The following is a 27,939-nucleotide window of genomic DNA, read 5'->3' as shown; positions in this document are numbered from 1 at the left end:
GCAATAATCTATAAAGACCTGGCTAGCCATTGTGAACTTGCATTCTGTTGGTCTGGAAGGGTTGATCAAAAGTTACAAGAACTGATGTACAATCCATTTTTTTAATCTTCTTTCTTCAGTGCCTTACGGCGTGGGAGTCAATTATACCACTATTGCAAGACAAGCCAGAGACCAAATAAGAAGTACCTTCATGGACAGTCTAGCACTTCTATGCTCAGTACCACTAGACATACTGGAACTTTTTGAAGGACTCCTTTTGTCAAGTTAACTGAAATGCCAGCTGCACTTGGGCTGGAACAGACGCTCTGAAAACTATTTGAATTTTTTTCCTCACTTTCTGTGTTTAAACTGGGGTATGTTTCATCTTTTTGAGTTATCTTGAATGGTTCCTTCTTTATCCTATGGAGTGATTGGGGGTTCATATTGAAAGTGCACGGGGATCTTGATAAAACTTACCTCTTTAGTCTGGAAGGAACTGATGAGTGGAACACTAAAAAGATGAAAATAAAACTCTACTGCAAGGTGCCAAATGACATCTTTATTACCATTCTGTTTTGTTTGCTAGAAAAAAAAAGAAAAAATAATAATTATTCCTATGATACAGTACTCTCTAACCAATCCTTATCCCTATTTTTGGATGGACAGGGAAAGGCTGGAAATGGATATTTTCTGTTTTGCTACCGCCCATGTGCTCCCTCTGGATTAAACGGTTTCTGGAGACTTTTCTGTGTGGGAGTTGGGCTGGTCCTGGACAGAACATACCAACACCACCTGCAAGCATGATCTGTGGTTTTTGTCAGTGTGGCATGCTGTTGGTTCATACTGAGTATCTTTGTTTACCTTGGTGATTATGAAGTAATGTCAGTTGGCTGGAGTGTACTTGTGACTGACTTGGGGATCAAAATCAGCCTAGCTGTGGGAGCGAGTAGAAGAGCAGCTTCTTGAGGCTTATGGGAATGGTGGAAAAAAGTGTGAGTTTTCGGTGTATTTTTTTCTGATGCTGTCTCTGGAAGTTGCATGGTAGTATTCTCTTGGTCCATGCTTTAAACTTTTTTTTTCTGAACTAGAGGCACTTTGGGCATGGTGCCTGCTGTAGTAAAGGTAGAACTCTGCTTTCTCTCCCCATTTTTTTTTTTTTGCAGCAGCCAAAAGCCAGAAAGTGTCAAATACCTGCTTACACCAAGCATCGTGTGTGAAACTTGCCTTAAACAGGTTGGTGGGGGTAGATAAGTACCCTGTTAGCTACACATAGCGTTCATAACTATCTCTTCTGAGCAACACAGCAAGTCTTTTAAGACTACTTTTGGTACAGATCTATTTTCTTAATAGTTTTTGTTGGCCTTTAGAAGTGTAACTGCTTCTGCAAGTCCCTTTGTTTTTTTCCTCCCCCTTTCTCTTGCAGTCCACCCTCAAGGAAATGCCTACTTGGTGTTAATGGTCTTAGGAATACTGCCGTGATTCCCAGGATCCCAGAGTCTTGGTTTAACAGCATGCAGATAAATCCCTCTTAACCATCCTAAGTGAGGGGGTTTGGAGCTAATATCAGTGTAATATTGGGATTTGGGGGAATAAATAGGTATGAGTGCTTACTGCTAAACTGGAGTGATAACTTGATCTCTGGCAATATTCTTGCAAAGAATCTGAGCAGTAATTGAATATATGCAACTTCTGTGTTCTCCTATGATGACCTACCAGGTATCCTTCTGGTCTGGACTTCATCCTTTCGTAAACACCAAGTGTACCTGAAGCCCCCCCTTAGCTTGGTGGCTTTATAGCAACTGTCAAGATGAATTATTGCAGCAATGTGGTAGCTGCCAGCCTAATGAGATGATGCTCTCTGGGTGCAAAAGTCAAGTTTAAGATATTTTAAGAGGTCTTCCTTTTTGACTTAGTACCACAGAGCTGTCAATGGAGGCTAAACAAACTATGCTTTTTGGTTTAAGCTCACAGTTTATCAATATACACTTACTTGGTGTAAACAAGAACTCTGCTTTAAGGTGCTGTTAGGTCCAGAATGACAAACTACTCTGGTTGTGCAAGGGAAGTGCTTAAGGGGATCATCTTGAAGCAGTAATCAAGTGTTTTCCTCAACCTTTCCCTTCTAAAATAAGCACTTGTGTAATGTTTAACAGTCAGACCTTCAGGGTTACAGTCTCCCCTATTTCCCACAAACAGAGATCAACATACTTTTTTTGAGCTGGTTCCTGTGTGGTACATGGAATTTTGTAGTTGACTCTGCAACATAACTGGGAGTTGAGCAAAATGTAATTTGCACTAATACTTCAGCAGTCTTCTCTCCACCTTATAAAAAAAGTGCAGGATGAGTAGGAGGGGTGGGCTTTTTTCCTACTAGTGAGTAGGATTTGTCTGATGCCTTGCAACACTGATGTCCTATTCCCTCTTAGTTTTATGTCAAACTGAAGTGAGTGTTGGTTCTGGGGAACTTAGCAATTGACATGACAGCTGTTCCTGGGAAGCATAATGGACAGTGGGGAGTACCAAGTGAAGTTGAGATCAGTGTGTAACTGCTGAGCCTGGAGCTGTTGAATATCAGCTGAGATTTTCTTTTAATCTGATGCCACTGATTCTGCAGCATGGTTTTTAAACTGTTCCTCAACCAAAGCATGTTTCAATTTCAGGTAATCCCTTTCTGGCTAAGCTGCTGAAAGGCAGGTGTGCTTTGCAGTTCCCTGTTGGAGTATGTGGCTCTGTAGCATCTGCAAGTTGATTTGGAGGAGAGGATGCAACATGTGCCTCAGGCTGTGGCCACTAATAGGATTTCTTTTATCATCTGGAACACCAAAACCTCTTAAGCCCCTAACAAGGAAAGTAAAACTTAACATTCAGAAAAGGACTCCTACATTCATTGCTGCAGTGTAAGAAGGGTGCGTAGTGATGGATCTCTCAGCTCCTATGGGCGATGGAGTGTCTTTATAAAGAGCTGCTGTAAATCTCTAGTTAACTGCGGGAGAGGCTGTGAGGTATGGGGAAGGTCCTGATTGTGAGGCTTGGGGGAGCAGTGCCAAACAGGAGAACTCTAAAATAGCAGGAAACTCCTGTAAGATGTAAGGAGTGGCATTTGTAAAGAGTGCACTTAACTGCTATTAGTAGGGGGCTGAGATCTAAACTGTTAGAGAAACTCTGACGTGTTATCCTGTAACCCTTACAGGACAGGAGTCACTCCTTTGGATGGCCTGAACCTGAAGTGTGAAAGCTAAAAGGTGTTGGTAAAGGGAAGCAGGAGTAGTGCAGGAGCTTCATCTTTGAATAACTTCTGGAGTGTTCAGTCATTTAAGGTCAGCCTCTGCATATGCACTAAAACAACATCAAAAGTAGTTGCACCCTTTCTGTAAGCCTATGTGACACATGGGTCCTTCAATAATCCTTAAATGAGCCCAGTTTTCCTTGTAATCCATAGCCAGACCAAGATTTTTCTCAGCGGATGCCTAACTCACTGCTGTCTTGGTTACTTCTGTGTAATTTCTGGGATGTTTGTTTCTTCTCTCAACTGGCACCAGCACAACAAAGCAAGCACTGAGATCTTGTTTTCATGCTCAGTAATGAACCGTGCATTGTTCGTATGTATCCTTACCAGGTTCTGACTCTTGCAATAAACAGATGTTGAAACATCATGGCTTTTTCAGGTATCCATTGAAAAATGAAAAGGAAACAGGTGTAGCCCTAAAGACACGAACTCTTCTGATGTGAGTTGTATCAAAGAATAAATTATGGTTTCTCCTCTGAAGTCTACTTGGATTTTTGTCACACTGGCACTTGTGCTAAGGAGAGAATAGTGGGATAGGTGGTAGGAACATCTGTAAAGCATGAGTGGCAGAGGTGGTCCTGTGGAGGTACAGTGAGGTGGCCTTGCAGCAGTGGCTCTGCACAGACTGTGATGCATATTGCTTCAGGTGTTGGTCCTGCATATGCCAAGATACAAAAGAATTCCTTCCTAGCCCACCAAGGACTGTTCAGTGTTTTAGGAGGAGCCACGCTGTTGTTAAAACTTGCACAATTTAATTGTGTGTGATTAATGTTGAAGACTGTTTAAAATCCTGGTGCTGCTAACCACTGAGCAAAATTGCATAGACTAAACTAGCTCATTAGATATTCAGCCTTCATAAATTCTGAAGGTAGAGCAGCCCTTCCCTTGATATATTAACTTTTACTACAACAACCAATAAACAGGGGAAATGGAGTCTTTTTTTTAAGGTAGGGAACTTGCTACTACTTATCAGACTTTTTTTTTTTTTAAGTAAAACCGGGGATCACAGGAATAAACTAGCCTTCTGGCGGTGTGAATATTGTATTTTAAACTTTTTGGGAGTGCTGTTTAATCAACTGTATGAAATTTAAATGTCAATACCTAATTCTATGCTTAGCGCTTTGGAGTCTTGCCGGGGCATCTGACTTGTACAAGTGCTCGGTAATGAACGGGGCTGGTTTTAAGGCTGCACGGCCAAGGCACAGTACTTGTGCAGAAAATAATGCACTTTCCAAAAATGCCTAATTAGAACACCTTATGTAAGTGGCATGCTAAAACACTAAAGGCTAGTCACTGTCCTGGACTACTCGGAAGGTCTCGGTACTCTATGCTTTGAAGCTACACCATTTCCTTAACTCTGCTGCTGGGATGTGTGTCCATACCTTCAGGTGAAGCAGCGGGGTTGGGGCCAGTGCCGTGTTCCCACTGCACCAGTGGACAGATTGCAGGGGGGTAGTCTTACAACTGCAAACAGCCAAAGGGCTTCTGTCTTCAGTCTGTGAAAATAAAGCCGCACCGTCCTTGTTCTCTCCTCCTCTGTGCCTGCATCCCTCTGTCCTTCCCCGAGGTGTGGGGAGCTGGGCCGTGGAGGTGTTGGAGGCCAGCTGGCTGTGAGCGGAGGTGGACCTCATCCCCCTCCTTGTTGAAGGTGGCAGTACCATATCCCAAAAACGGTGCTGACTCATTGCCCAGACTCTTCCCCTCTCAGCCTCTGTAAACCTACTCGCCGGAGCTAGAGTCACCGTTCATACCATTCAAAACCAAAAAACAAAAGCTGTGAAAAGACTTGTTTCTGTGTGAATTAGCCAGTAAACAATGTGAAAATGGGAAGGAGGCTTTTGTTTCCTGCACTCGACCAAATCTGGCAACTGTGCTCTTGTTCAGACTCGCAGGCTATGAAATGTTGTCTTGCCTTCTGGTGCTGGCATGTTTCTATACCCTTTCATATATCTCTGTATAAATAGACTTTGTGCATTGTTTACTATGGAGCTAGTATTGATGGAGAAAAACACTTTGAGGTAAAACTGTTTGTAATTCTCTATTAGTGTGTACATTTTTTTAAAATGCACCATTTGTTTACCTCAATTAATTTAATGGAATGGACCAATAAATGTATTAAAAGATGACTCCTTTACCTAGAATATAAAGTTTCATTTTTTTGCAGCCTTCGCCATTGGAATGATGTGTGTGCTTATTTTACTGGACTGACACTATGTTACTGCATAAGTATCCTTCCCTTGAAACTTTGTTCCGCTACTGATGGAACTGAAAGTCATCTGTCAGTTGCTGTTTTACATCTGTTATCACTTAAAAATGAAACTGAGGAAAGGTTCTGGACAGGCTGGAGAGGTGGGCCTAGGTGAACCTCATGAGGTTCAACGAGCAAATGCAAGGTTCTGCACCTGGGCCGGAACAATCCTCGCCACCAATACAAACTAGGGGGTGAGGTGTTGGAAAGCAGCCCTGAGGAAAGGGACTTGGGGGTGCTGGTGGACGAGAAGCTGGACATGAGCAGGCAGTGTGCACTTGCAGCCCAGAAGGCCAATCACATCCTGAGCTGCATCAGAAGATGCATTGCTAGCAGGTCCAGAGAGGTGATTCTTCCACTTTACTCTGGTGAGACCTCACCTGGAGTCTTGTGTGCAGGTCTGGAGCCTCAATATAGGAAAGATATCGACTTAATGGAGAGGGTCCAGAGGAGGGCCACAAGGATGATCGGGGGATGGAGCACCTCTGCTACGAGGACAGGCTGAGGGAGCTGGGGTTGTTCAGCCTCGAGAAGAGGAGGCTCCGGGGAGACCTAATAGCAGCCTTCCAGTACCTGAAGGGGGCCTACAGGAAGGCTGGGGAGAGCCTGTTTAGAAAGGCCTGCAGTGACAGGACAAGGGGCAATGGCTTCAAGCTGGAGGGGAGCAGATTTAGATTGGAGATTAGGAGAAAGTTCTTCACTGTGAGGGTGGTGGAGCACTGGAACAGGTTGCCCAGGGAGGTGGTTGAGGCCCCATCCCTGGAGATATTCAAGGTGAGGCTCAACGAGGCCCTGGGCAGCCTGGTCTAGTTGGGGGTGTCCCTGCTGACTGTGGGGAGGTCGGACTAGATGACCTTTGGAGGTCCCTTCCGGCCTGGACCATTCTATGATACTAAGAGTGTGTGTGTGTGAGGGGGGGGAACTGGGGTGGCAGGAACTTCCTCAGAGTAAGGAGTTGCATAGTGAGTAATCAGCTTCTGTATCTCTGGCTCAAACTGAAGCTGCCTGATTTGCCTCCAGATTATTTCAGTTACTGGAGGGCTTTAAACTTGCCTTCACTTAGTTCAGGAACTTGGAAGCCACTTAATCCTTGTTGATTCAATTAGCAGATAAGTAGACGTATAATTTAAGCTCTGATTCCTCTGGGGTGTGCCAGTCTTCTGAATCACCCTTGGGTTTAGATGACAGCATCTCATGCCAGTTGCTGTGTTGTAAGAGGTCCCTTTCAGTAGGGGTTTCACCCAGCGTAAAGCTGGGGTAACAAGGTGACTACTACGTGGCATCAGTGTCCCTACATCTTTGTAACACCCAGAGGAGTTGTGTGCTGCACTTACCTGTTCTTAACCTGTTAGGAGAGTAGTACAGCCTGGTGGTGTGAGTGGAGATGCCAGTATTGGCTCCTGAGTCATAGGTGTCCTCCCACCAGCTATGGTAAAACACCCTTTGGAGACAGTGGGACATTCTCCCAGAAGTCAGGGGCATAGACATCTGTTCAGGAATTGTTTTATTTTAGGGATTACTAGAAATGTCTTAATTTTACATTATTTTTTTTACAGTGGTATTTCTGTATCTAGTGGGCTTTTATGTGATACTGATCAGTTGGGCTGACGTATCTTCTGTACCACTTGGAGAGCAAGTGTGTCCCGCTGACAGCCATGCACACACGGCGTGTGGACCCCTGCTTCATCACCCAAAGTCACAGAACTGCCCTGAGGTTTCTGAAGGAACAGACAAGAAGGAGCTAATGGGAAGCTGATCCTCTGCTTTCCCCTTCCACGGTGAATGATGGATGTAGAAACATCCTCTTCATTTCTACCTTGTTCTTGCCACGCTCCACTATTGCTGCCCAGCCTAGCAGGAAAGCAAAATGCCCTGAGGACTGCTGGTGTGCAACAGCCAGTGCACGAACTCTGCGTGATGATGCACTGCAGAAATAACAAGGCAAACTGCTTTGTCCTGTGTGAGCTCAGTGGCTGAGAGGCTGTGGCACGCTGTGAAGTGGAAACGTAAATGAGATGCTTCCCGAAATGATGGTAACTTGCTGGGACTAATGCCTGGCAAACCTTCCACTTTGGCAGCTTGGGGAGTTCATAAAGACCAGTAGATGCTTTAGCTGATGCAGCCTCTGTCACTCGGTCAGGATCTGAAGGGAGCCAGTGGATGAACGCTGTTTGATGGCCACAATGCTGTAAAGAGCAATAAAAATGCAGGTTGCAGGAGAGCCAACAGACTACTTCATAAAACTACAGTTTGCTTTTCCCCCATCAATTCTTTAGCTTAAACTTGGCTGGGGTGTCTGGCGCTGGCTGAGTGCTCGTGCCATTCTTTGCGAGGATCTGCCAGCCTCTCTATAAGTTACCCTGTGAACAATGAAACTGTCCCCATGTATTGTCTTTCGGGCTTCAAGACCTAATCCCCGTGTTTGTGCTGATAATGGTGCTAATTCCTATTTGGAGAACACCTTAAAAAGCAGTTGAGTAGCTATCAGCAGCTCTCTGTTAAACAGTAGGGCTGTGCATAAGGGACAGGTCGCTCTTGTGTCTGGAGAAGATGAGGAGGAAAGCAGAGCCAGGGGAACAATGAGTATGGAGCAGCCTTCCCCACGCTCATAGTCCTCCTGGCACCAGGTGTCAAATGTGTTTCATGAGCCCAGGAGGCTTCAGTGCTCTGGAGGACGCAGAGCTGATGGTCTGGGAGCTTTCCTTAGCATTGCTTTTTATTCCTATCTAAGTGGTAACGCTTAAGTCAGTATATGTAGTGCCATTAGACTTTCTACTACTCTTTTTAAAAAAAATTACAGGAAGCCTCGCTAAGAATTTTGCTTGGGATCAGACATTAGCCCTTCCAGTACCTGCCTTGTATCTGAATGCAAATATTGTTGTTGCAGGGGTTAAATAGCGATATCGTCACTATTTGCTTTAACCTCACACGGGATGAGTCTCGCTGTTCCTAGTTAACGCAACGAGCTGCAGGGTCTTGGGGAGAGGACAGCAGGCAAGGTGAGAATTGGAGGGAGATCCTTAAAAAATTCTGGAATAATAGATGGCGATGCTGTTTCAGCTTTCTCTCTTCAAATTTAGTTGGTTTTCTGCTTAAAACGTGTTCTTGAAATTGTACCTCTCAGTCGCTCTGTAGCTGTACAATTGGGCAAATTCATTGGATCAGAAAAGTAACCATTTCTTCCACTATGTGGTAATGGTTTCTCTTTGAAAGGAACACCTGGGGGCAACTCAGGTTGTTCTTTTCTATCACAATGAGAAAGTAACCTGTAATGGATTTTTTAAAAAATGTTTTACTTTGTGTAGTATTATTCCCTCAGTCTACTTACTACTATTTTTGCAATTTCAAGCACTACATTTGTGTGAAGGCTTTGTCCCCTGGGACTATCAGCTCTTAAACTCTGCCAAATATTCCTCCTACAGCAATTCATGCTACTTTAAACAAAAAAGAAGATTAAAAAAACATCAGCTAAGTCACTTGCAAGTTTCATTCTTTGAATCTCCTTGATAGTCATCAACTCATTTCTGCAAAATTTTTGTTTATCTTTTTCCATTTTTTTTTTCTTTTTAAATTCCAAATTCTTTTTTCCCATCTGTATTACATGCTTTAGACATAGAATCGGGGAACATGAAGAAAATACAGCATGTCCTTCTGGACAAAACCCTTCCTATTCCTTACCTTAAAGGGAGGAGAGTCAGGCAGCCGGCTAGGAAGGACAAAATGAAACAGAAGCCGCTGTACCAGTTCAGTGTGTGTTGATAGATCTTGTTGTAGACCGTAGATGTCACTACTCCTGTGGTGACTAAGGACAACTGCAGCAGGACAAATATCTTACCTGTAAAAAACATAGTTTGTTACCCAGGAGAAAAAAAAATAAAAGCAGCTGCGGAATCCAGGCTCACCCCTGCGTGGAAGAGCGATGTGGTCATTGCTTCACAAGTGCCAGATGGCAGGAGCTTACAGCCACTGCTGTTCTGGACCACGATTAAATGACTTTTCCATCTTTTAGGCGTAGGACAAGACATCCAACTAGAAAACTGTCTGTTTAACCAGTCTAGATGTTGAGGTGGCAGCCTGGAAAAGCAGCACTAAACTGTGCAGGAAGTGCTCCTTTCCACAGGAAGTAGCAGGGTAGTCCTGAGCAGGAGAGGAGGGATTTTAATCGGGGTCTGCTTCTGCCCTAGGCAAGAAGAGTGGTCTGCTGGGTTAAAATGATAATAATGCCTGAGATGGGGAGGTGCGTGTGAGTTGTGATATGTTTAGGGTGGGGGAAAGGCAGAAACTGGACCCTGGTGGCACCAGCTTTGTTCTGCTGAAGTGCACCCTTCTGTTTCTGCCGTGGTACTGAATTTCACTGAATTTTTAGAGTTGGAAGGGACCATAGAGATCATCTAGTCCAACTCCCCTGCTGAAGCAGGATTGCCTAGAGCTTGTCAGAGCATGTTACTCAGGGCTGCATCCAGGTGGGTCTTGAAAATCTCCAAAGAAGGGGACTCCACACCCTCCCTGGGCAGCCTGTTCCAGGGCTCTGGCACCCTCACCAGAAAGAAGTTTTTTCTCATATTTGAGTGGAACCTCTTATGTTCCAACTTGTGCCTGTTGCCCCTCATCCTCTCACTGGGAACCACTGAAAAGAGTCTGGCTCCCTCCTTCCCTCCTCCTTCAACCCACCCTTGAGATACTTGTAAGCATTAATAAGGTCTCCCCTCAGCCTTCGTTTGTCCAGGCTAAAGAGCCCCAGCTCTCTCGGTCTTTCTTCATGAGGGAGATGCTCCAATCCTTGAATCATCTTTGTTGCTCTTCGCTGGACTCTCTCCAGTAGTTCCCTGTCCCTCTTGAACTGGGGAGCCCAGAACTGGATGCAGTATTCCAGTTGTGGCCTCACCAGTGCAGAGCAGAGGGGGAGAATGACCTCCCTCGACCTACTGGCCACACTCTTCCCTACTCAGCCCAGGATTCTGTTGGCCTTCCTGGGAAGGGGTGTTCCTGGGAAGTAGCCCAGCCCTGCCAGGATGCGCAGCTTGGGAGCAAGGTCAGGGTTGTGCACCAAGCATGCTGCCCTGCCAGCCTTCTCCAGCCCCACAGTGGCCACCACCTCCAGAGACAATGCTGTGGCCAGGAGGCAAGGCCTGCTCTGCTGCACGCTACCGCTGGAGACCTGCCGCCCTCAGGTGCAGCCCGTGCAGGTCGTGGTGGGGATTGCAACAATATTATTGATTAATCACAATGATTAATTTGGGGTGCAAGCTGCACCGCCTGTGGCAGGCGAGCGAGGAGCACAAGCAGGAGGAATGAACTGGTGAGAGCTCCTGTGTTGTGTTCCTGTGGCAGAAGGGAAAAGGGTCCAACGGGCGGCCGTGGGAAGGTGTTGGGAGGAGGCACAAGCAGTCGTGGCCCTGAGGTGCTGTTTGAATGCATGGCCAGGGCTGTCTGGTGTGTCTAAACCCAGCTCGTCGAGGTTAAAAATGGTAGCCTTTAATACGGTGCTGTAAAAATACATATTTTTTACTATTTTTCTAATACAAATTTAAATGTTTAAGTTTGGAGAAGAGGAAGCTGAGGGGAGACCTCATTGCCCTCTGCAACTTCCTGAAAGGAGGTTGTAGAGAGGTGGGTGTTGGCCTCTTCTCCCAAGGGAATAATGACAGGACCAGAGGAAATGGTATGAAGTTGCAGCAGGGGATTTAGATTAGATTTTAGGATTTAGTTTAGATTAGATATTTGGAAGAATTACTTTACTGAGAGGGTGGTCAGGCACTGGAACAGCCTGCCCAGGGAGGTGATGGAGTCACCATCCCTGGAGGTATTTAAGAAACGTGTAGATGAGGCTCTTCAGGACATGCTCTAGTGCCCAAGATTGTTGGTTTGTGGGTGGGTGTGATGTGGTGGGGTGTTGTGTTTTGTGGTTTGTTTTTGGTTGGTTGGTTTGTTTGTTTGTTTGTTTGTTTGTTTTAAGGTTGGACATGGTGATTTTGTAATTCTGTGAAATAGAAAATAATTTCTACTCCTGTTTACCAAAATGGTAAAGCTTGTCCTTTCTCACTTAAACCATGGTCTGACAGGAGCAAACTGCCAGGTAAAACGTGGAGATGTGTTTAGAGACCGTAACTGAAAAAAAGATTAAATAAATGCATCCTTCCCAAAACTGGAAATAAAAGAAGCCAAATATAAATGGTCTGTCACAGTGCTTCAACCCAATGTCTTGCTTCTCTTGGTTTTCCCCAGAGCGCTATGTTTTTGAGCAGCTCCTCAGATATTTTCCCTGCCTTTGAGCTGCACACTGATAGTAGTCACTTGAAGCACGTGCTGAGAAGTTTGTGGATAAATGATGACACAACCGAGGAGGAGAAGTTTGGATGTGACAGTCTTGTCCTGCAAGTTCCTCTGCTCCTCCCTTCCCATTTGTGTTCTAGTTTTATTACGCAAAGCAGAGATTGTAGCAATGATTTACCTTTCTCTTTGTACCTTAGGCTGAATGGAGGGGTTTGAGGGTTTTTTGACCAGTAAGGTAACCAAAGTACTTACCATAGGATGATCCTTCGACGTGCTTGGATAACACAGATCTGATGGTTGGTAAGGGAATGAGGGCAAAGAGCATCACTGCCCGTGCTGAAATGCAAGAAATATGAGGTTATCATCAGTATCTGCTCCTTGTCCCCCAACACACCAACCACTGCTCATGAAGACTACATGCCTCTGGCACATGTGTTTCACATTTTCTTGTCCCTTGAGTACCAGAAAGAAGTACTCATCTTTGGTAGGAATGTAGGTCCTCACTTCACCCAGGAGATGGTGGGTAAGCCACCCCTTGCTCCCACCTAGCAGAGGTACTTTCCCCAAACCAGCCATGGTCTCTTGGTCTCAGCCTGAAATTCCAGCGCAGGTGGAATAGAGCACTGTCCTTTGAGATAGTGAGGATGATGATTTGTGTCTATCCAGCAGAGAGAGCACCCCACGCTACATGGCCTTGACAGCAGCAGTACCTTTATAACATTATAGCCATTTTCTATCTCGGTGCTTCTAGCTTGCAGTATTTTAGGCTTTCTCCACTGTCTAAACATTTAGGGAGCTGGAATTACTTTCCTGTCAGCCTCAGTGAAGACTTGGTCCATGTCTAATGTACTGAGATATTTCTGTAAAGCAGGAAATAACCATCCTGCACACTGTGTAGCAGCATGCGTTCATGATGGACTTAATATTGAACTAGCATTTTTTTGATTTTAATTTTTTATCTTTTTTTCCCCAGCCTGATTGCCTAAACAAAGAAAGTATCTTTAAAATTGCCCATTTTTGGCTTAGTACACAAATAAGATATCCTACTATCTTTCCCTTTAGCGTTGCTTTGTTTCATTTTTGATTTCTCATTCCCTGTAGGGGCAGACAGAAAAATCACTTCAGGCCATTTCTCTTAGATCTTTTTCTCACTTTCAGGAGAAAAAACTTCAAAGCCACGTAACACACGATGCTCTGTTTGTCAGATGTGAACCATCCGTCTCATTGCCACAACAGATGCAGTTCTTGGGTTTTGTTTTCTGTGTTCCTGCAAGGCTGCCTCCCAACGACAAACTTGCCTTTCCTTTGTCGTGGGATGCTGCCCACCTATTGTTACCTGTCCCTTGGTCATTTATACATAGTGTAAGATTTGTACACTACATTCTCATGACATTTTAGTTCCTAAAGCAGCTCCAGTGTTTCACTATGAAGTTTCCCGTTGACCATAAATGCCTTAATGTTACAAAAATAAATCACACCTTAAGATGTTTGCTTAATAGGAAACCTTTGCCAATTTGTTTGTTGCTTCCCATTAATGCAGTGCTGTGGTCTGATTAGTACAGGTACCCAGCAACAGTCCTCACTCCCCTATATCATGAGCATTGTTCTCCTGTTATGACTAACACTAATTACAAGTTACTAATTACAAGTTACCCAGCCTTAAACTAAGCCTTGGCAGGAGTATATGCCTCCTCTGGATATTGTAGGGTGCTGAGTACAAAGGGAGTTGTGGGGAGAGGGGAATGATAATGAGGGAATAATTAACTCCCCACTCATTTGGTGGTCTGCCAAGCTCCTGCTTCTGAAACTGGTGGTGAAGCAGAGCAAAAGCCCTTCCCCTGACAATGAAAGACCCCAGCCCCCTTCTCAGGGTGCACTCGCTCACGCAAGCAGCCGTGCAACTCACCGATGTAGAACAGGAACGTCCACCGCACGAAGGCCATGATGAGGACGCCAGCGGTGAAGGATATCACTCCAATTATGATCATGGTGATGTCCCTCAGGTATTTGGAGAACACAAACACCCCTAGAAAGCTGGTGATGAAGATGATGTACCCAGCAGCATTGCCATGGCCAATCTGTACGGCGTTCCAACTTAAAGGCTCCCTCAGCAAGAAGAGTGGGAGTACGTTCATTGCACCAACTACAGCAAGGTCATAGAGGATTGCTGCCACGAACAGCATGATGATGATGAGTTTTGAGGGGGATATTGGAGTGGAGCTGCTGCTCTCTGAAGGCTGGGAACTGCCTGCTGCTGCTGCTTCTTTGTGGGATGGTAGCTGGCTGCCCACTTCCTCTGCACTCTTGGCTTTGGCTGGGCAGGAAGCTGCTGACTTGGGGACTGTCAGGACAAAAATGCTGTAGAGAAGGCAGAAAGCATAGCAAGCAATGCTGCAGCCCACCAGCACAGTGCCCTCTCGATAGCGGTCATTGAAGCCAACAAACAGGTAGCCAGATGCCATGCTTCCCAGAAAGCCAGCGAGGCCATAGACCAGCTCAATAATGATCAGCCGCAGAGACCTCCTGCTCTCGGAAGAGCGCAGAGATCCCAGAGCCATGACGCCTGCCCAGAAGGTGGTGAAACCTCCCGTCAGCCCGTTGAGGGCAGCAGCCCCGTACATCACCTCGATCGGCCAGCCCAGCAGGATCAGGAGCAGCAGCAGAGTTTTGGAGCCCAAGTAGCCAAGAAGAGGGAAGCAGATGGGGATCTTCCGATGTATCCTGTCCCCCAGCTTGGACAAGCCATAGGCTGACACCAGTGGGCTCAGGCCCAGGACTAGGTTGTAGATGATATAAAAATTAGAGACAGCCTTCTGCTGAGCATCTTCCAGTACATGAGAGGGAGCGGTGGAGTTGGTCTGATTGTAGTAGTTCTTCACCACCAGCAGCAGCGCCGTGTCGTAGAAGGCGCTGGCCACTTGAGAACCTGCAACCACCGGCTCAACCCATGTCCTCATCACCGTCACCCCCACCATGCTGCCAGCCACCCTCTCTTTCTCCAGAAGAGCTGTTTTCAGGGAGATGCACAGGAGGAAACGGCTCTTCAGAAGCTCTGCTCTGGAGGCATGCTTGGAGAGGAGCAGCAGAGGGAAAAAACAGAAGGTCAGCCAGGCTGCGGAGAGTCGGGGAGTTGTGCAAGAGATGATCTGGCTGGGAGGATATTTGCACCTCGCCTTGCTACGCGTAGGCACGCACGCACATCCCTGCCCTGCTCTGATCCGTGGCTCGGGCACAGGAGGCTTTTGTAGGACCAGAGAACGCCCCGCACTCCCCGCTGCTGCTCCTCTTCCTGGTGCCGTTTCAACACAGGTCAGATGACCCCGGGGGAATTTCACTCTCCCAGTTTAGGAAGTGAAAATGCCCTGATCAAGTTAATTGCTGCAATTTGAGGGGGGAGGCGTGTGTGGTTTGTTTTTCATTTGGTTTGTTGTTTGGTGGTGTTTGTTTGGGTTTTTTTTCCCTTTTGGCATCCTTCTCGTGCCAGAGGACTCTCAGGGTGGCTGCGGGGGCAGGAGATGGGTGTGTGCCTTTTTGCCAGGTAATTTTTTAATTCCCCTTACCGCGAGCTATTTTCCCTTTCTTCTACACAAATATGTTGTTGGCTCTTTTGCTCCTACCTGCTCCCGTCTGCCCTGTTGCAGCATCGTGTCCCTTTATGTCATTGTTGTTTCAATAATGCAGTCAGGAAATTACACCACAGAGAAATTAAAAGGGAAAAAAAGCCTATTTTTGGTAACTTGCCTCCTCTCTGCCTGCTGGGTCCTTTGGCTTTACAATGTGGGAATTTCCAAGAGGAGGAGAAAAGTCTCAGTTTATCCAAAGGCATTAGTGACAAGCTGTGCCCCACGGAACCAGCCAGCTGAGCTGGAGGCTGGGGTGGGTGAGAGCCCACCTCCAGGGAAGCCTTCTCCAGTCCCAGCTCCTCCAGGAGCCTCTCTGCAGGCGTTGGTGCCTCATGCAGCTTCTCAGCTGGAAGTCAGCCCCTGGTTTTGCTGCTGCCTGAGAGGGTCAAGTGAAGTGGACTCAGGGTCTCAGTGGGGATGATGGTGTGGCTGGGGAATGATGGTGTGGCTGGCCAGAGGCACAAGAAGCTCTTGGAGCAGGATATGGTGCAAGCAGGTTGCCAGCTCCAAGGAGGATGCTTGCTGTCCCAGCTGCAGGAAATGCTTGGAGGATATTCGGCAGCCTCAAAAATGCTAACTTAAATGACAATGATCTCATTCTGCACTGGTTTAATGAATCATAACAGGGAGAATAACAATCTGTTCCAGGAAGATTTATGACGATTACTTAAAAAATAAATTAATGATTAATTCGCAAGAACAATGTTAAAACCTCCATCTGTTGCACTCTCTATTGATTCAGGTGACATTTACTCAGTGTCTGTCTACTCATGGCTCAAGAGCCTAATTTTTTCACTCTTAGTTTGGTTGTGCAATAATTTTTGTTTTATATTTCGATTCAAGGAAAAAAAGTCCTGAAAAATAACCGGGAAAGGAGAGGGGAATTGTCTGCTAGGATGATTTGCTGCTAGATAGTTTCAGTTTCACCAGAGAATTTGGTTGGGGTTTTTTTTTTTTTTTTTTTGTCAGGCCAAAAGACTGCTAGCCAGCTGTAAAATATAATGCGGGTTGTTCCAACAGTTGGCTTTCCCCTCCCCCCCCAGATTTTCTGGAAAAAAGGTGTCTAGTTTCTTTAGTTTTATTCAGAAGTGGGACAAATCTTTTTCTCCAATCCCTGGAACATTTCCAGAGGATGGAAATTCCAGACAGCCGTACTAAAAGCCCCAAAGCATCAGCCTGTGACCAGTTGAGGCAACAAACGCAACTGGAGGAATTGCCACGTTTTGCTTCACCCGGGGAGCCCTGTCTCTTCCACCAGACATTAGAAGGAAAGATAAATTACTTTGTCCCATTCAAGCTTCAATTTGGGACATGAGTTATCTTGGCATGCAGAGGTATGTTGCAGGCACTGTGCTTGAGAGACTGCAGATCTGCTCAACTCTTAATTCAGGGATATTTTTCTTCCACACTTTGTTGCATATGCAGGATGCTTGGCTTATTCATCTGACAGTCTTGACATTTAGGTGATATTTGTTTGGGTTTTTTTTTTTTTTTTTTTGTCAGGCCAAAAGACTGCTAGCCAGCTGTAAAATATAATGCGGGTTGTTCCAACAGTTGGCTTTCCCCTCCCCCCCCAGATTTTCTGGAAAAAAGGTGTCTAGTTTCTTTAGTTTTATTCAGAAGTGGGACAAATCTTTTTCTCCAATCCCTGGAACATTTCCAGAGGATGGAAATTCCAGACAGCCGTACTAAAAGCCCCAAAGCATCAGCCTGTGACCAGTTGAGGCAACAAACGCAACTGGAGGAATTGCCACGTTTTGCTTCACCCGGGGAGCCCTGTCTCTTCCACCAGACATTAGAAGGAAAGATAAATTACTTTGTCCCATTCAAGCTTCAATTTGGGACATGAGTTATCTTGGCATGCAGAGGTATGTTGCAGGCACTGTGCTTGAGAGACTGCAGATCTGCTCAACTCTTAATTCAGGGATATTTTTCTTCCACACTTTGTTGCATATGCAGGATGCTTGGCTTATTCATCTGACAGTCTTGACATTTAGGTGATACTGTGTTATGCTTAATGCTATTCAGGCCTAGATAGCTAATGAACCCTGCTGGATGCCATTAGTGATCTCAAGAATTAAATGCATATTTCCGAGATATTCTGAGTGTTCATTCACATTAAATGTACTTTTTAGAACTACTTCACATGGAAGGATGTAATTTCACGTCAGTAATTGCAAAATAGTGAGTGCTAAAGCAAGAATTTAACCCAGACTCTAGAATATTTGCCACTGTAAAATACTTTTCATGAATACCATATTCACTTGACGCTGCAAAGACTTCAAAATTACTATTCTCTCACATCAGCTTTTCTGTGGAGCCCAGGTCTCATATTACTAATATTTATAGGGACATTTGCGTCCACTTTAAAATAAGTTTGTGCAGCATAAACACTATGAAGTCTTAAGAGAGTGGCACTTGACATTTAAGAAAAATGCATCTACAGAATCATTGTGACTACTCTAAATCAAAAATACACTGGTGTAGCCTGCTGGGAAAGGAACACATTGTTTTAGGGCATGCCTCTCTACAGGAGAGGTGCCTGGAGGACCACTAGATGCCCGGTCAGCACTGTGGTGCACCAGCTGTTGGACATTTGTCAGTCTGGCCAAATGAAGGTGTTTAATATCTCCCTGAGGTGTCATTATACATTCCTATGCAGAATTTCTTTTTCTTTCTTTTTAAAAAAGATTTGTGACAGTCACATCACTTCTTCTTTCTGGACAGGGTTGCTGTAGGGATTTCAGTATGCTGGGGCAGCCAGGCTTGGCAAGTACCAGCATTTTGGAACTTGGTCTTCAGCACTCCTTGTCTGAAAAGGTCCTTTTGACATCCAGGACTGCAATCCATCGTGGGCACCTTTTCTTCTCCCTCACTTAAGCCTGCTGATGGGATCTGTCTCTGGCTGGCAAGACATTTTGCCACTGGGTTGGTAAACCAGCGCTGTATCACCTCCTCTTTGGTACGTGGGGACCATCCTGATGCACATTGCAGCTTTGTGATGGTGTCAAGGTGGGGAAACATGACTGGGGATTGGGAAGTGCCCAGATCTGAGCCTGGATGGAGCTGTGGTCACATTGCAGCATCAGAGAGAGGGAGAGCTGGGGAGAAGCATCTATTTTGGTGACAGCCTGTTTTCCTTCAGAAAACAGGTCTTTGTCATAAATGACCACAGAGTGTAATGCCAGACTGTAACGCTCTGCTCTTTCTCTCTGTGGTTTGGGTGGTTGGCTTCCTCTCTGGTTGGCATTTAATTATATCTTGCCCCTGTCCTCACAATGAGATGTGGTTCTGCTTGTAGAGCTGGGGGAGATGAAGGGGGAGCAGAGGCTGCGAGGAAAGCTGGGTGCATGGGGTGGGGGAACGGCTCCTGGCAGCTGCTGCATCGCTACAGGGATGTGGCATCCTGGATCACGGCAGTTGTCTTGTAGGATCCAGAGGTGCCAATGGCAGAGCCTACTGCCTGGATGTAAAGGGCCACTCCATCAGCCTTGTTTCACATCCAGGCTGTTCAGAAACTCATGATGCTGGTGCCAGCGTCTGTAACACAACAGCTGTTTGAGTCCACCAGTGTTGTAATAAAGCACAGCACCATGCCCTCGTGGATGCACCTTGAGGTGCCTCGGACACTGAGACCGCTGGGCCAGCAGCCTGCAATCCAGGAGGCACAGTACCACCACACATGTTGGGATCACCTGTGGGGATGTCTGCTGTCCTCTGCTGCTCACAGAAGGAAGAAAAAGACCAGGCCACAGCCAGTGTCAGCACATGGCACCTCCTTCTCCCATGCCTTGAGGCCTAATGCGCTGCCCCGCAGAAGCAAAGCCCAGGGCAGCACGCAGGCTGAACAAGAACTGGAGAACGGATCTGCTCCATGGAGACACCTCATGAGGTGCACTAACATGAAGCACAGTGGGGAGGGGTGACCCCATGCCAGGGAAGGGGAGGTTCACCATCCTTCCCTTGGAAGAAACTGGTGCTCCCCACTGCTTTGAGAGCAGCACAGGGCAGCAGTGAGGAGCTGGGAACAGCAGCACTGATTTCCTTCCAGACAGATGCTGGCTGAGCAGGCAGCTCCAAAAGTCTGAGTTGTCTTGCTTTCACCCCCAGAATGTCATGTTTTTCTCCATATTTCTCATTTCAGTTTCCTGGTTACCTGGCTGGAGTCTCCTGTGGGCTTCTCCCTCTGCTGGAAAGACAAAACACAGCATCCTCGACACACACTTTTTGCTGAGTTGACTTCTTTTTTCTTTAGCTTGACGAATTTAGGCGATTAATAGAGCTGACAGCTAACTGTATGCCTTAACATTAATCCTCTCCATGGGGGCAAGAAAAAAAAGCTTTGTGTGGTACCTGGTGCCTGCCTGATCAGCTGGACCACAGAACAAATCCTGCTGTAGTTCTTAGATAAGCCCCAGATAATCCTGGTGCTAAATGATTTTTTTGTGTGTGCACATCTTCCATTTCATTAATATTCATGTCTTTTTTAAATTGTTGTCAGCATATATGGTTTGGGCACGGAAGCTTTGCGAAGTTCAAGAGTGTGCAGGCAGCAACAGCCTTGAGAAATGGGATGAAACAAACTAGAGCTGCAGCTTAAGCGATATGATGTTGAATAAAGCAAAAATGGAGAGTCTGGAAAAACGAAATAAATAATAACAATAATAGCAAAAACATGACTATTAAAAAATTTCTCTACTGAATGAACTACAGTGAACAATCTGTAAAAACTCCATTCAAAACCAGGCACTGCCCTCCCCTTCCCAAGTGCTCTCCAAAGCTAGTTAGAAATAATTTTTAGTTATCTACGTCACATTTTCATTTTTTTATGTAGGTCTAGAAACTTTTATGGCAATTGTGAATGGGTACCGAAAAAGCCTAAAAATTCATTTAAGGAATTAAAGGTAAGTAAAAGTTCTGTAGGAGAAGGACTGTGTGAGTAAATTTGACTTGGGATTTAATGAGATTGGAGAGGAACTGTGTGTTAAGTGTGGAGGAAGACTATACACAGATCATCTTGGAAAGGTTAACATGGAAGAGAAAAGGAGGAAAAAGAAATAGTGAGCCACTCATCCTTGTGGAGTGAGAGGGGGAAAGAAAATAAGAAGAGCAATGGAAAGAGAAGAGCTAATTTTTCTGGGTTGGTAGGACCTTTATTAGGTAATTGAGCCCTACTGAGGTACTATTTGAGGGAATTAGTATCTCTGTGTGAGCCTATGGCTCCATGGAGGGAAGAACAGCAGCTGGCAGAGGACATCAGGATGGCGGAGAGAAAAGGGACAAATACACCCCATTTTCCAGGGTGAGGTGTGGGAACAATGAAAAGCATCATAAATGCTTAAAGGTACAGGCTCTGCCTCTTGCTTTGTGTAAGGCATAGTGCTGTTTGAGGAGAGGAGGGAAGGTAAAACATTTTTTTAAATCTTAGTTCTTCTGGAGACACCCTCGCCTGGTAATCCACCTTGTCACCTGACAGATCTCAGGCTTGCCCTCTGCATGACTCAATTTACATTTTGAAGGCAGGTAAAACAAGAGCTGAAGCCATCACCTGCAGTAAGCCCTCGGTGATATCCACCCCTGAGGTTCAGGGTGGGCAGATGGTAACTCGCTCCTCACAGCCTCTCTCTGCTTACTCTGCTGGGCTGGGTCCCGAGCACAGAAATTGGCAAGAAAGATCAACTATGGTTTTAGCCACTTGGGTGTTTAAATTTTCCAGGCTATTTTACTCACAACATCCTGTCAAACACATTCACATTGTTTGTTTAGAAACACCCAAGAAACCGCATACACAACCCAAGAGCTGTAGAAGCCGTGGCACACTCTGGTGACATTTATGAGCCTCGCCACCTTCTTTTTCCACATGGCAGCTCTTCCAGTCCCGGGGGGGTGGTGTGTGTGTGTTTACTAAACCTCAGCAGCTTAGAAATAAAAAACACAAGAAACTCGATAACAAGGTCTCAAACCCTTTCCTTGACTACAGAGCACTATCTGCTCAGGGCCAGACAGGTCCTCCGTGGACCACTGGCAAGTCCCTCGGGGCAGCTGGTGGTGGCTGCTGAGCCCAGCCCAAGGTGGTTTCGGGGTACAGGGTTGCACGGCAGCACTTGTCACTGTTTGTCTCACTGCAAACACTCCCCGGCGCTGGCTGAGGGCTTCCAGGTGACCTGGCATCACGAGGCACTGCGGGGAGGGATAACCCTGTTTTTTAGCACATGCCACAGCCACACCTGGATAATTAGCCAGCTTGCAGCCCGAGGGTGGGGGCACTTGTTTGGGGCTGGGAGGGTGGAAAAGTCCCTGGGACAGCAGGGAAAGGTGCCAGCATCCTCCATGAAGGTGGCTGGAAGGATAAGGGACACCATATCCGTACCCACTTTGCTGCAGGGTACTAGTGGACTATGGCACCAATGGGGTAACCTTCTTCAGATGAGAAAGCAGAGGTGTGCCTGGGTGGGCAAGCTGCAGCCTCAGCACTGGAGGAGCCCTCCCAGAAAGCAGCAAGGGCTGCTGAGGCTCTGCAGCCCAAGTGTCACCTTCACTCAACACACAGGGAAGATGCACTGCACCTGGTGTTCCCCAGGCCCACAGCTCTGCTTCAGACAAGGTGCTCCAGGAGAAAGTGTAGTGACAGGACAAGGGGTAACGGTTTTAAATCGGAAGAGGGGAGATTTAGATTAGATACCAGAAAGAAATTCTTTCCTGTGAGGGTAGTGAGGCACTGGAACAGGTTGCCCAGAGAAGCTGTGAATGCCCCATCCCTGGAGGTGTTTAAGGCCAGGCTGGATGGGGCTTTGAGCAACCTGTTCTGGTGGGAGGTGTCCCTGCCCATGGAAGGGGGTTGGAACTTGATGGTCTTTAAGATCCCTTCCAACTCTAACCATTCTATGATTCTGTGAGTCTATAATAAAGCTCCAGTCACTGGAGAAACCTCAAGCAGATAGGGCAATGCAGCTCTCTTTGCACGCTACTCAGGAGAATTTTAGCTAGCACCCTTACAGCTGGCTAGTGACTGAACAGCCTTGGAAAATTTTGTGTATCCTTAAGACTCCAGAACGTGTACAAAAATATATTAATAGGACCAAAATATGGCACCTCTTATCCTTTCTCTGAAGGGTCACACTGTATCTGCAGGAAATTCTGGAGTTGAAGAGTATTGGATAAAATGTACCAGGGAAACAAGAAAGGCTGGGCAGCTTTCCAGCAATATTGTTGCTGCTAATGTTTTCCAGGTTGCAATTTTTCAATGTCTACCAAGCACGAATAAATATACACACAATTGTAAATTTAAGAAAGCTGCTGTAGCTGGTGTTTCCTATTCCCTTGCCCCTTCATTTCAGCAGTCTGGGGGATGTAAAGCTTGGTTGAACTAAGACTTGAACTTTGTTGAACTTTTACGCCCCGTTGTGTAGGTGCTGAATTGCCCGAGCTGGTCCAGGGCGGCACTGCTTCTTCCCACTACCCTCTCTGCATTTCCTGGCCAGTTCCTCCAAGTAGTTTCACACCTCCTGCTAACTGCACGTGGGCAGTGGGGAGATATCTCCCAGCAGCTTTACCCATTGCAGCATGGCTTTGCACGGTGCACCTTGGTCACCAGCTGAGTGCCAGTGATACCCTTGAAAGGTGGACTGACAGCTGCGGCCACCTCCTGAAGTGACTGCTAATGCCTGATGATCTTGCAGGACTTGAGACATTCTTGTTTGCTGAAAATCAAGAGCTCATGGTTGAGGGCCATGTCAAGCGTATGTGCTTCCCTCCAAAAGATCTTGCTTTTCTTCTTCTGCTGTAGAGGAGGTTGCTTTGCTGCTGCAAGGCTTGGGCTACGTGCAGGTGATGTGGGCCCACGTCATTCATCGCCACATGTGATGCACTTCCACACCACCACTTTCAAATACCACTATCTGTCCCCAGTATCTATCCCACTTCACTGGATGTCACCTCCAAGATGCCAGCTAACAAGTCGTGACTGGCCATGAGCTTTCAGGCACCCTCTGCAAGGACACTTAGGCAGGGCAGCCTAGGGCAAAGCAGGCAAGTGCCTACAGAGTAAACTGAGAGATTGATCTCCCTGACATTTAAAACCACACTGATTTAATACTTCTGTACAGAAAGAAACAAGAGATGAAGCAAGATTTAAAAAATAAAGCCCTTTGGGGGACTGAAATGCTGTTTCGATCCTTTAATGCTGGGGCATCTCAGTAATAAATGCATTGGAAACATCCTGCAAAGCTTAGACAGATTATATTGACATATCTTTTAATTTATAAACTCAAAGAGTCTGCATGTCAATGAATTATGGGACTCAAGAGCAATGATATCATTCAGCTATTTCCTGCCTCCCTTCTGCTGAAGACTGACTCAGCAAACAGTGGCCAAGAAGGACAGCTGAGCTGAATCTTCACCTGCACCAGCATCATCCAGACCTGGCAGCATGTGAGACCCACGCTGTAACTGGCAGACTTTTTTGTCTGGTTTCCAGAAAGCTTGGGTAAATATGCTTTTTGCCATATAGCTTCCATCCCTACTCAAACATTGTCTGAGTGTTCTCTCAGCTAGCTTCAGAAATGGCTCCCTGCATGAAGAATTCCCATCAACAAGATTTTCCCCTATTTATCCTTCTGTTTTTCACTGTTTATACCGCTCCCCTCTGACCTGCATTACTTATACCCTTCTCTCTCCATTCCTGCCAGAAATTCTCACTTTCTTTACACATCAAGTCCCACAACTTGCAATTAACTTTCTCTTTAAAAACAACCCTCTCCACCTCATCTGAGCCCAGTCTGCCTTCTCTGCAGCACTCTGTGGCTGGAGCTTGGCTCAGTTGTTTTCCTCAAACACAGCGTTAAAGAAAAGCTGTAATAATGCCCTTTTGGGCATGAGTAATGCAACCAAGAGAAGGTTGTTTCTCTTGGCTCTCCCCCAACACCTTTTCAAATCAACCCCACTAACATACCCACATCGCTTTATAGTGCATTGGCACAAGCTCGGTCCATGGGTTTCCAGCTGAGTTCAGTGCTGTGTCGCTCTCAAAAAACAAGGTCCTTAGAGGTATTTAGGTATCCAAGTGCTTTAGGACATTTGGATCTGGTCCACTTAATGTTTATCTCATGGGTCTCGGTTTATCCATCTTCCAGGGGGTGCTTTGGCAAAGGAGTGTAAATCCAGTTACATACCTCAGGAGATGAAACCAGCCTGGGAGGGAGCCTGACTGGAGGCTGATAGGGCCTTGCAATGGTGGTCAGTAAGGAACCTGTGTGGCTGGGGACTCAGTCTGGTTGAGGGTCTTCTCTATGCCATGAGCCTCAGCGGAAGGAGGATGAGATACCTGTGCTTGTGGGAGCCATCTAGCCTTGCTGCCCCAAGCCAGCCATGTTTTGGGCCTGTATAGCATCATATGGAAACCAGAAGGGAACAGCAAAGGGCAAGAAGATGGCAAGGAGCAGAAAGGGTAGTACTGCGAAAGTCTGGATCTACCTTGGGCTGGTGCTGTACCCCAAAGCCATGCTCCTAGAAGCAAACAAGCCCTACCAGGGAGTGAGCAAGTGCCCTACTTTAGCACCTTCCTTATTTCCCTCCAATTAAGTAGGGCTGAATACTTTCAGCCTCCTCCATGCAATGTGGGTGTGACAAAACTGCCTGGCAAGTCAATTCCCATTGTGTATCAGGAAACTCCACCTTTCTCCATGGAGATGACTCTTCCGGGAGACCTGAGCTCTTCCCTCCTTTCTAATGGCTTATTATTTGTTTGCAGTGCTTTTGAAGCCTTGCAGGAGTGCTGTGAAAGTGCTGCTTCGCTAGGGTTATGTCATTATCCATGTGCTTTTGCTAGCATTTTCCTGGCTCTTTGTCTTTCAGTTGCAGCTTATGACTTGATGCTTATTTTAACACGAAGCCGAGAGAGTTCATCTTTCCCAGATGCTACAAGAGGAAGAAGTGCTTGTGGGAGACCATTTAGAATCATAGAATGGTTCAGGTTGGAAGGGATCTTAAATATCATGGAGTTCCAACCCCCCTGCCATGGGGGGGCACTCCACTAGACCAGGTTGCTGAAAGCCCCAAAGTTTGCAATTGCTCCCAATGACTGGGAGGTCTGGTGCACCCCATAAGCTCATTATGGGAGGAGGCATGCCCAGGGCAAAGCGGCATTTTCTGGGGTCCCCATCCCAACTATCTCTCCCTGGGAAGCCTGTGAGATGTGCCATGGTTCTTTTCCTGACCCGAAGAGGGCTTGCTGCATTAGTAACACGGGTGCCATAGCAGTGGGTTTGGCCCCTGAGACTGATGCCAAAGTTAGCACATCTGTCCTTGATATCAGCTGCTCCCTGAATTTGGCTTCCAGGGGCCAACCTTGGACATGGTCTTCCCAAGGTCAGTGCAATCTGTCCTCCAGGTGCCACTGCTGCCACACAAATCTCCCCGTGCCATTCACAGTTAGGGATAATGCCATAAAGTAGCTTTGCACACTATTTTTTCTGTCCCCGCCATCAATTTTTCTCGGTGCTGCTGCCATGTTCTGGGTTGGAACAAGGCCCGACACATTTCCAGCTCCTGGTGACACATCGCCCTGAATTCACTGTGGAGATGACATGTTCCTGGGACTGAGCAGGGCCTGTCACACCAATGACACATTTACTGCTTACCCTAAAAGCTTCCTTCCTGGAGACCCCATTGATAAAGCAATGGGTTATGTTGCCAGTTAATCAGGATTCAGCCAGAGCTAGCAGCAGACACTGAGATCTGGATGGCATTCTTTCTTCTTCTGCTCTTGTTTGGGTTTTTTGTTTGTTTGTTAGTTTTTTAATGGTTTGTTTGTTTTTCCTCTCCCCAACTCCATGTAGTAGGATAGCCCCTGCCCATGTGAAACACTGGGATGCTCTTCAGTCTTTAACCTGGGGAGGAGTGCAGGACTGGACCCACACACTGCCAGTAGTTTCCTGGACTATCTGTCCTAGTCAACTCAATAAACAGAACATAATTGAAAAAGTCATCTTTAGTGTTCATGTCCATTTTAATATTTGTAGCTCTGGTCCTGCCTGGTCCGGTCCCTCCCCTGATAGTTTGTGGTGCTCTGGCTTGGCTTTCTTACACTACAGACCCCATTTGTGGTGGGTTTTCTTTAATATCCTGTTCCCACTCACAAGTAAAAACACTGTGCTGAATGTTCTCCTTCCTTTAAAAGCAGTTTAATCAAACTTGTCTCTGCAGAGGAGATCTTTTGCCTCTCCATTTGCTTTCCCATTTTGCTGAGGCCTGTTAAAGCCACCTAGAACTTCTAATAGAAGAGAAACATCCTTATATGGGATTACACCAGAAATGAGGGATAAAATAGCTCTTGTATAGCTCTTAATTACTTTGTAAAAATACTCTAAAGCTTGGTGCATGCCATTTTGACTACGCAACGGGGTGACAGAGTTTTTAGGTGTCCTAAGTGTGTGTTATTAAACAAATACCAACCGCTGGTAACAGCAGAACACATTGCAAAAATTCCTGAGCTGCTGCCACCCACTGGCGTCACAGCCTTAGTTTTGCAACGCCTAAATGCTCCTTTAAGAATGTCCAATTTCTGCTTTCAATTCTCATAAAACCCAAAGGAGATGTCTAGAAGGGGGTCCCTTTCCCACTGTGTGCCAACGAGTCCAATACGCTCTTCCTCTTAGCACCGAGTAAGGAAAGGCAGAGGATGACAGAAAGCCTCTTGTGCGTTGAAAAGACAGTAACATCTTTTTCTTCATACACACAGAGACCAGAATTGGTGGATAAATTATCAGGCTTGTTTTCTAGCCCGTTTTCTGACTTCCAGCAGTATTTTCTAGCTGGAAAGGAAATCTACATCTGACTTCTCTGACACTGCGTGCACAATGGAGGGGAGGTCTCATGTGGTGGGAGAGTATGGACCAAGTGGCTGCACTTGGCTCTGGTCAACTCCCACCGAAATCACTGGTGTCCTCCTGCTCCTGAGGGCTGTAGAGCAAGGCTGCAATTACATGCTTGATTATTCCTGGCAGAGGGAGGAGCAGAGGCTGGTGTGAACCTCTCTGGTTCATGCACCCGGTGCCACAGAACCTTACAGCTTTTGATGGCAAACGTGACAGCAGCTTCACAGTGGATGTGAGGGATGGGGGGGTTTCTCCTGGTCTTGCTGGCCATGAAAGGGGAGTGAGGACAATGGGCAAGCATCTGTGCTGTGGCTGGGCACGTGAGAAATGGAGAACTGGCTTAAAGGATGTGGTTTGCAGTGGGGGATGGCAGGGGCATGGAGGAGGCAAGGTAAGAAAGCTCCTGCAATTCATCATGAAGCACATCTGGCCTCAGCAACCCTCCAGAACTATGTTAATGGGAAACAAAATTCTAAGGGATGCTCTTCTCTCTGCAGCTGACACTGATTGGAGAAAAAGAGATCTCTCCTGCCTCTAGGCAAAAAACCAGAAGCAGTCAAGGCAGGGAGAGCAACCCCCTTGGGAGACAGGAGAGGAGCTGCTCTCCTCCAGCCACATGCAGCTTGTGGGGGGCACACATGAAGAAACAGGCAGCTG

The 27,939-nt window shown here is 46.4% G+C and overlaps 2 protein-coding genes across 3 annotated transcripts in view; one reads left to right on the top strand and one right to left on the bottom strand.

Annotated features, from left to right (window-relative positions):
* Positions 1-5,391, top strand: part of SNX30 (sorting nexin family member 30) — a 50,084-nt gene extending 44,693 nt beyond the window's left edge. Inside the window, exons 9-10 of one of the 2 annotated variants that reach the window (XR_001413633.1) lie at positions 120-1,212; positions 2,640-5,391. Coding sequence is in view for 1 of the 2 variants with exons in the window: in XM_014956432.1 (XP_014811918.1) it covers positions 120-179 (60 nt within the window). In the remaining variant the exon portion in view is untranslated. Of the gene's footprint in view, positions 1-119 lie in introns of both variants that reach the window. The other variant, XM_014956432.1, reaches the window with a different exon arrangement.
* Positions 5,392-7,061: 1,670 nt separating this feature from the next.
* Positions 7,062-15,046, bottom strand: SLC46A2 (solute carrier family 46 member 2). The gene is made up of 4 exons (XM_014956396.1): positions 13,693-15,046; positions 12,039-12,122; positions 9,192-9,348; positions 7,062-7,699 (listed from the first exon to the last, which is right to left on the bottom strand). Exons 1-4 carry the CDS (start codon positions 14,759-14,761, stop codon positions 7,642-7,644), a joined length of 1,368 nt encoding a protein of 455 aa, XP_014811882.1. The 5' UTR covers positions 14,762-15,046; the 3' UTR covers positions 7,062-7,641.
* Between the last annotated feature and the right edge of the window lie 12,893 nt (positions 15,047-27,939).

Source organism: Calidris pugnax, unplaced genomic scaffold, assembly GCF_001431845.1.
Source record: "Calidris pugnax isolate Ruff unplaced genomic scaffold, ASM143184v1 scaffold262, whole genome shotgun sequence".
Taxonomy (NCBI): domain Eukaryota; kingdom Metazoa; phylum Chordata; class Aves; order Charadriiformes; family Scolopacidae; genus Calidris; species Calidris pugnax.
Note: the sequence above shows the minus strand (reverse complement) of the source record. Positions and strands in the feature narration are given on the sequence as shown.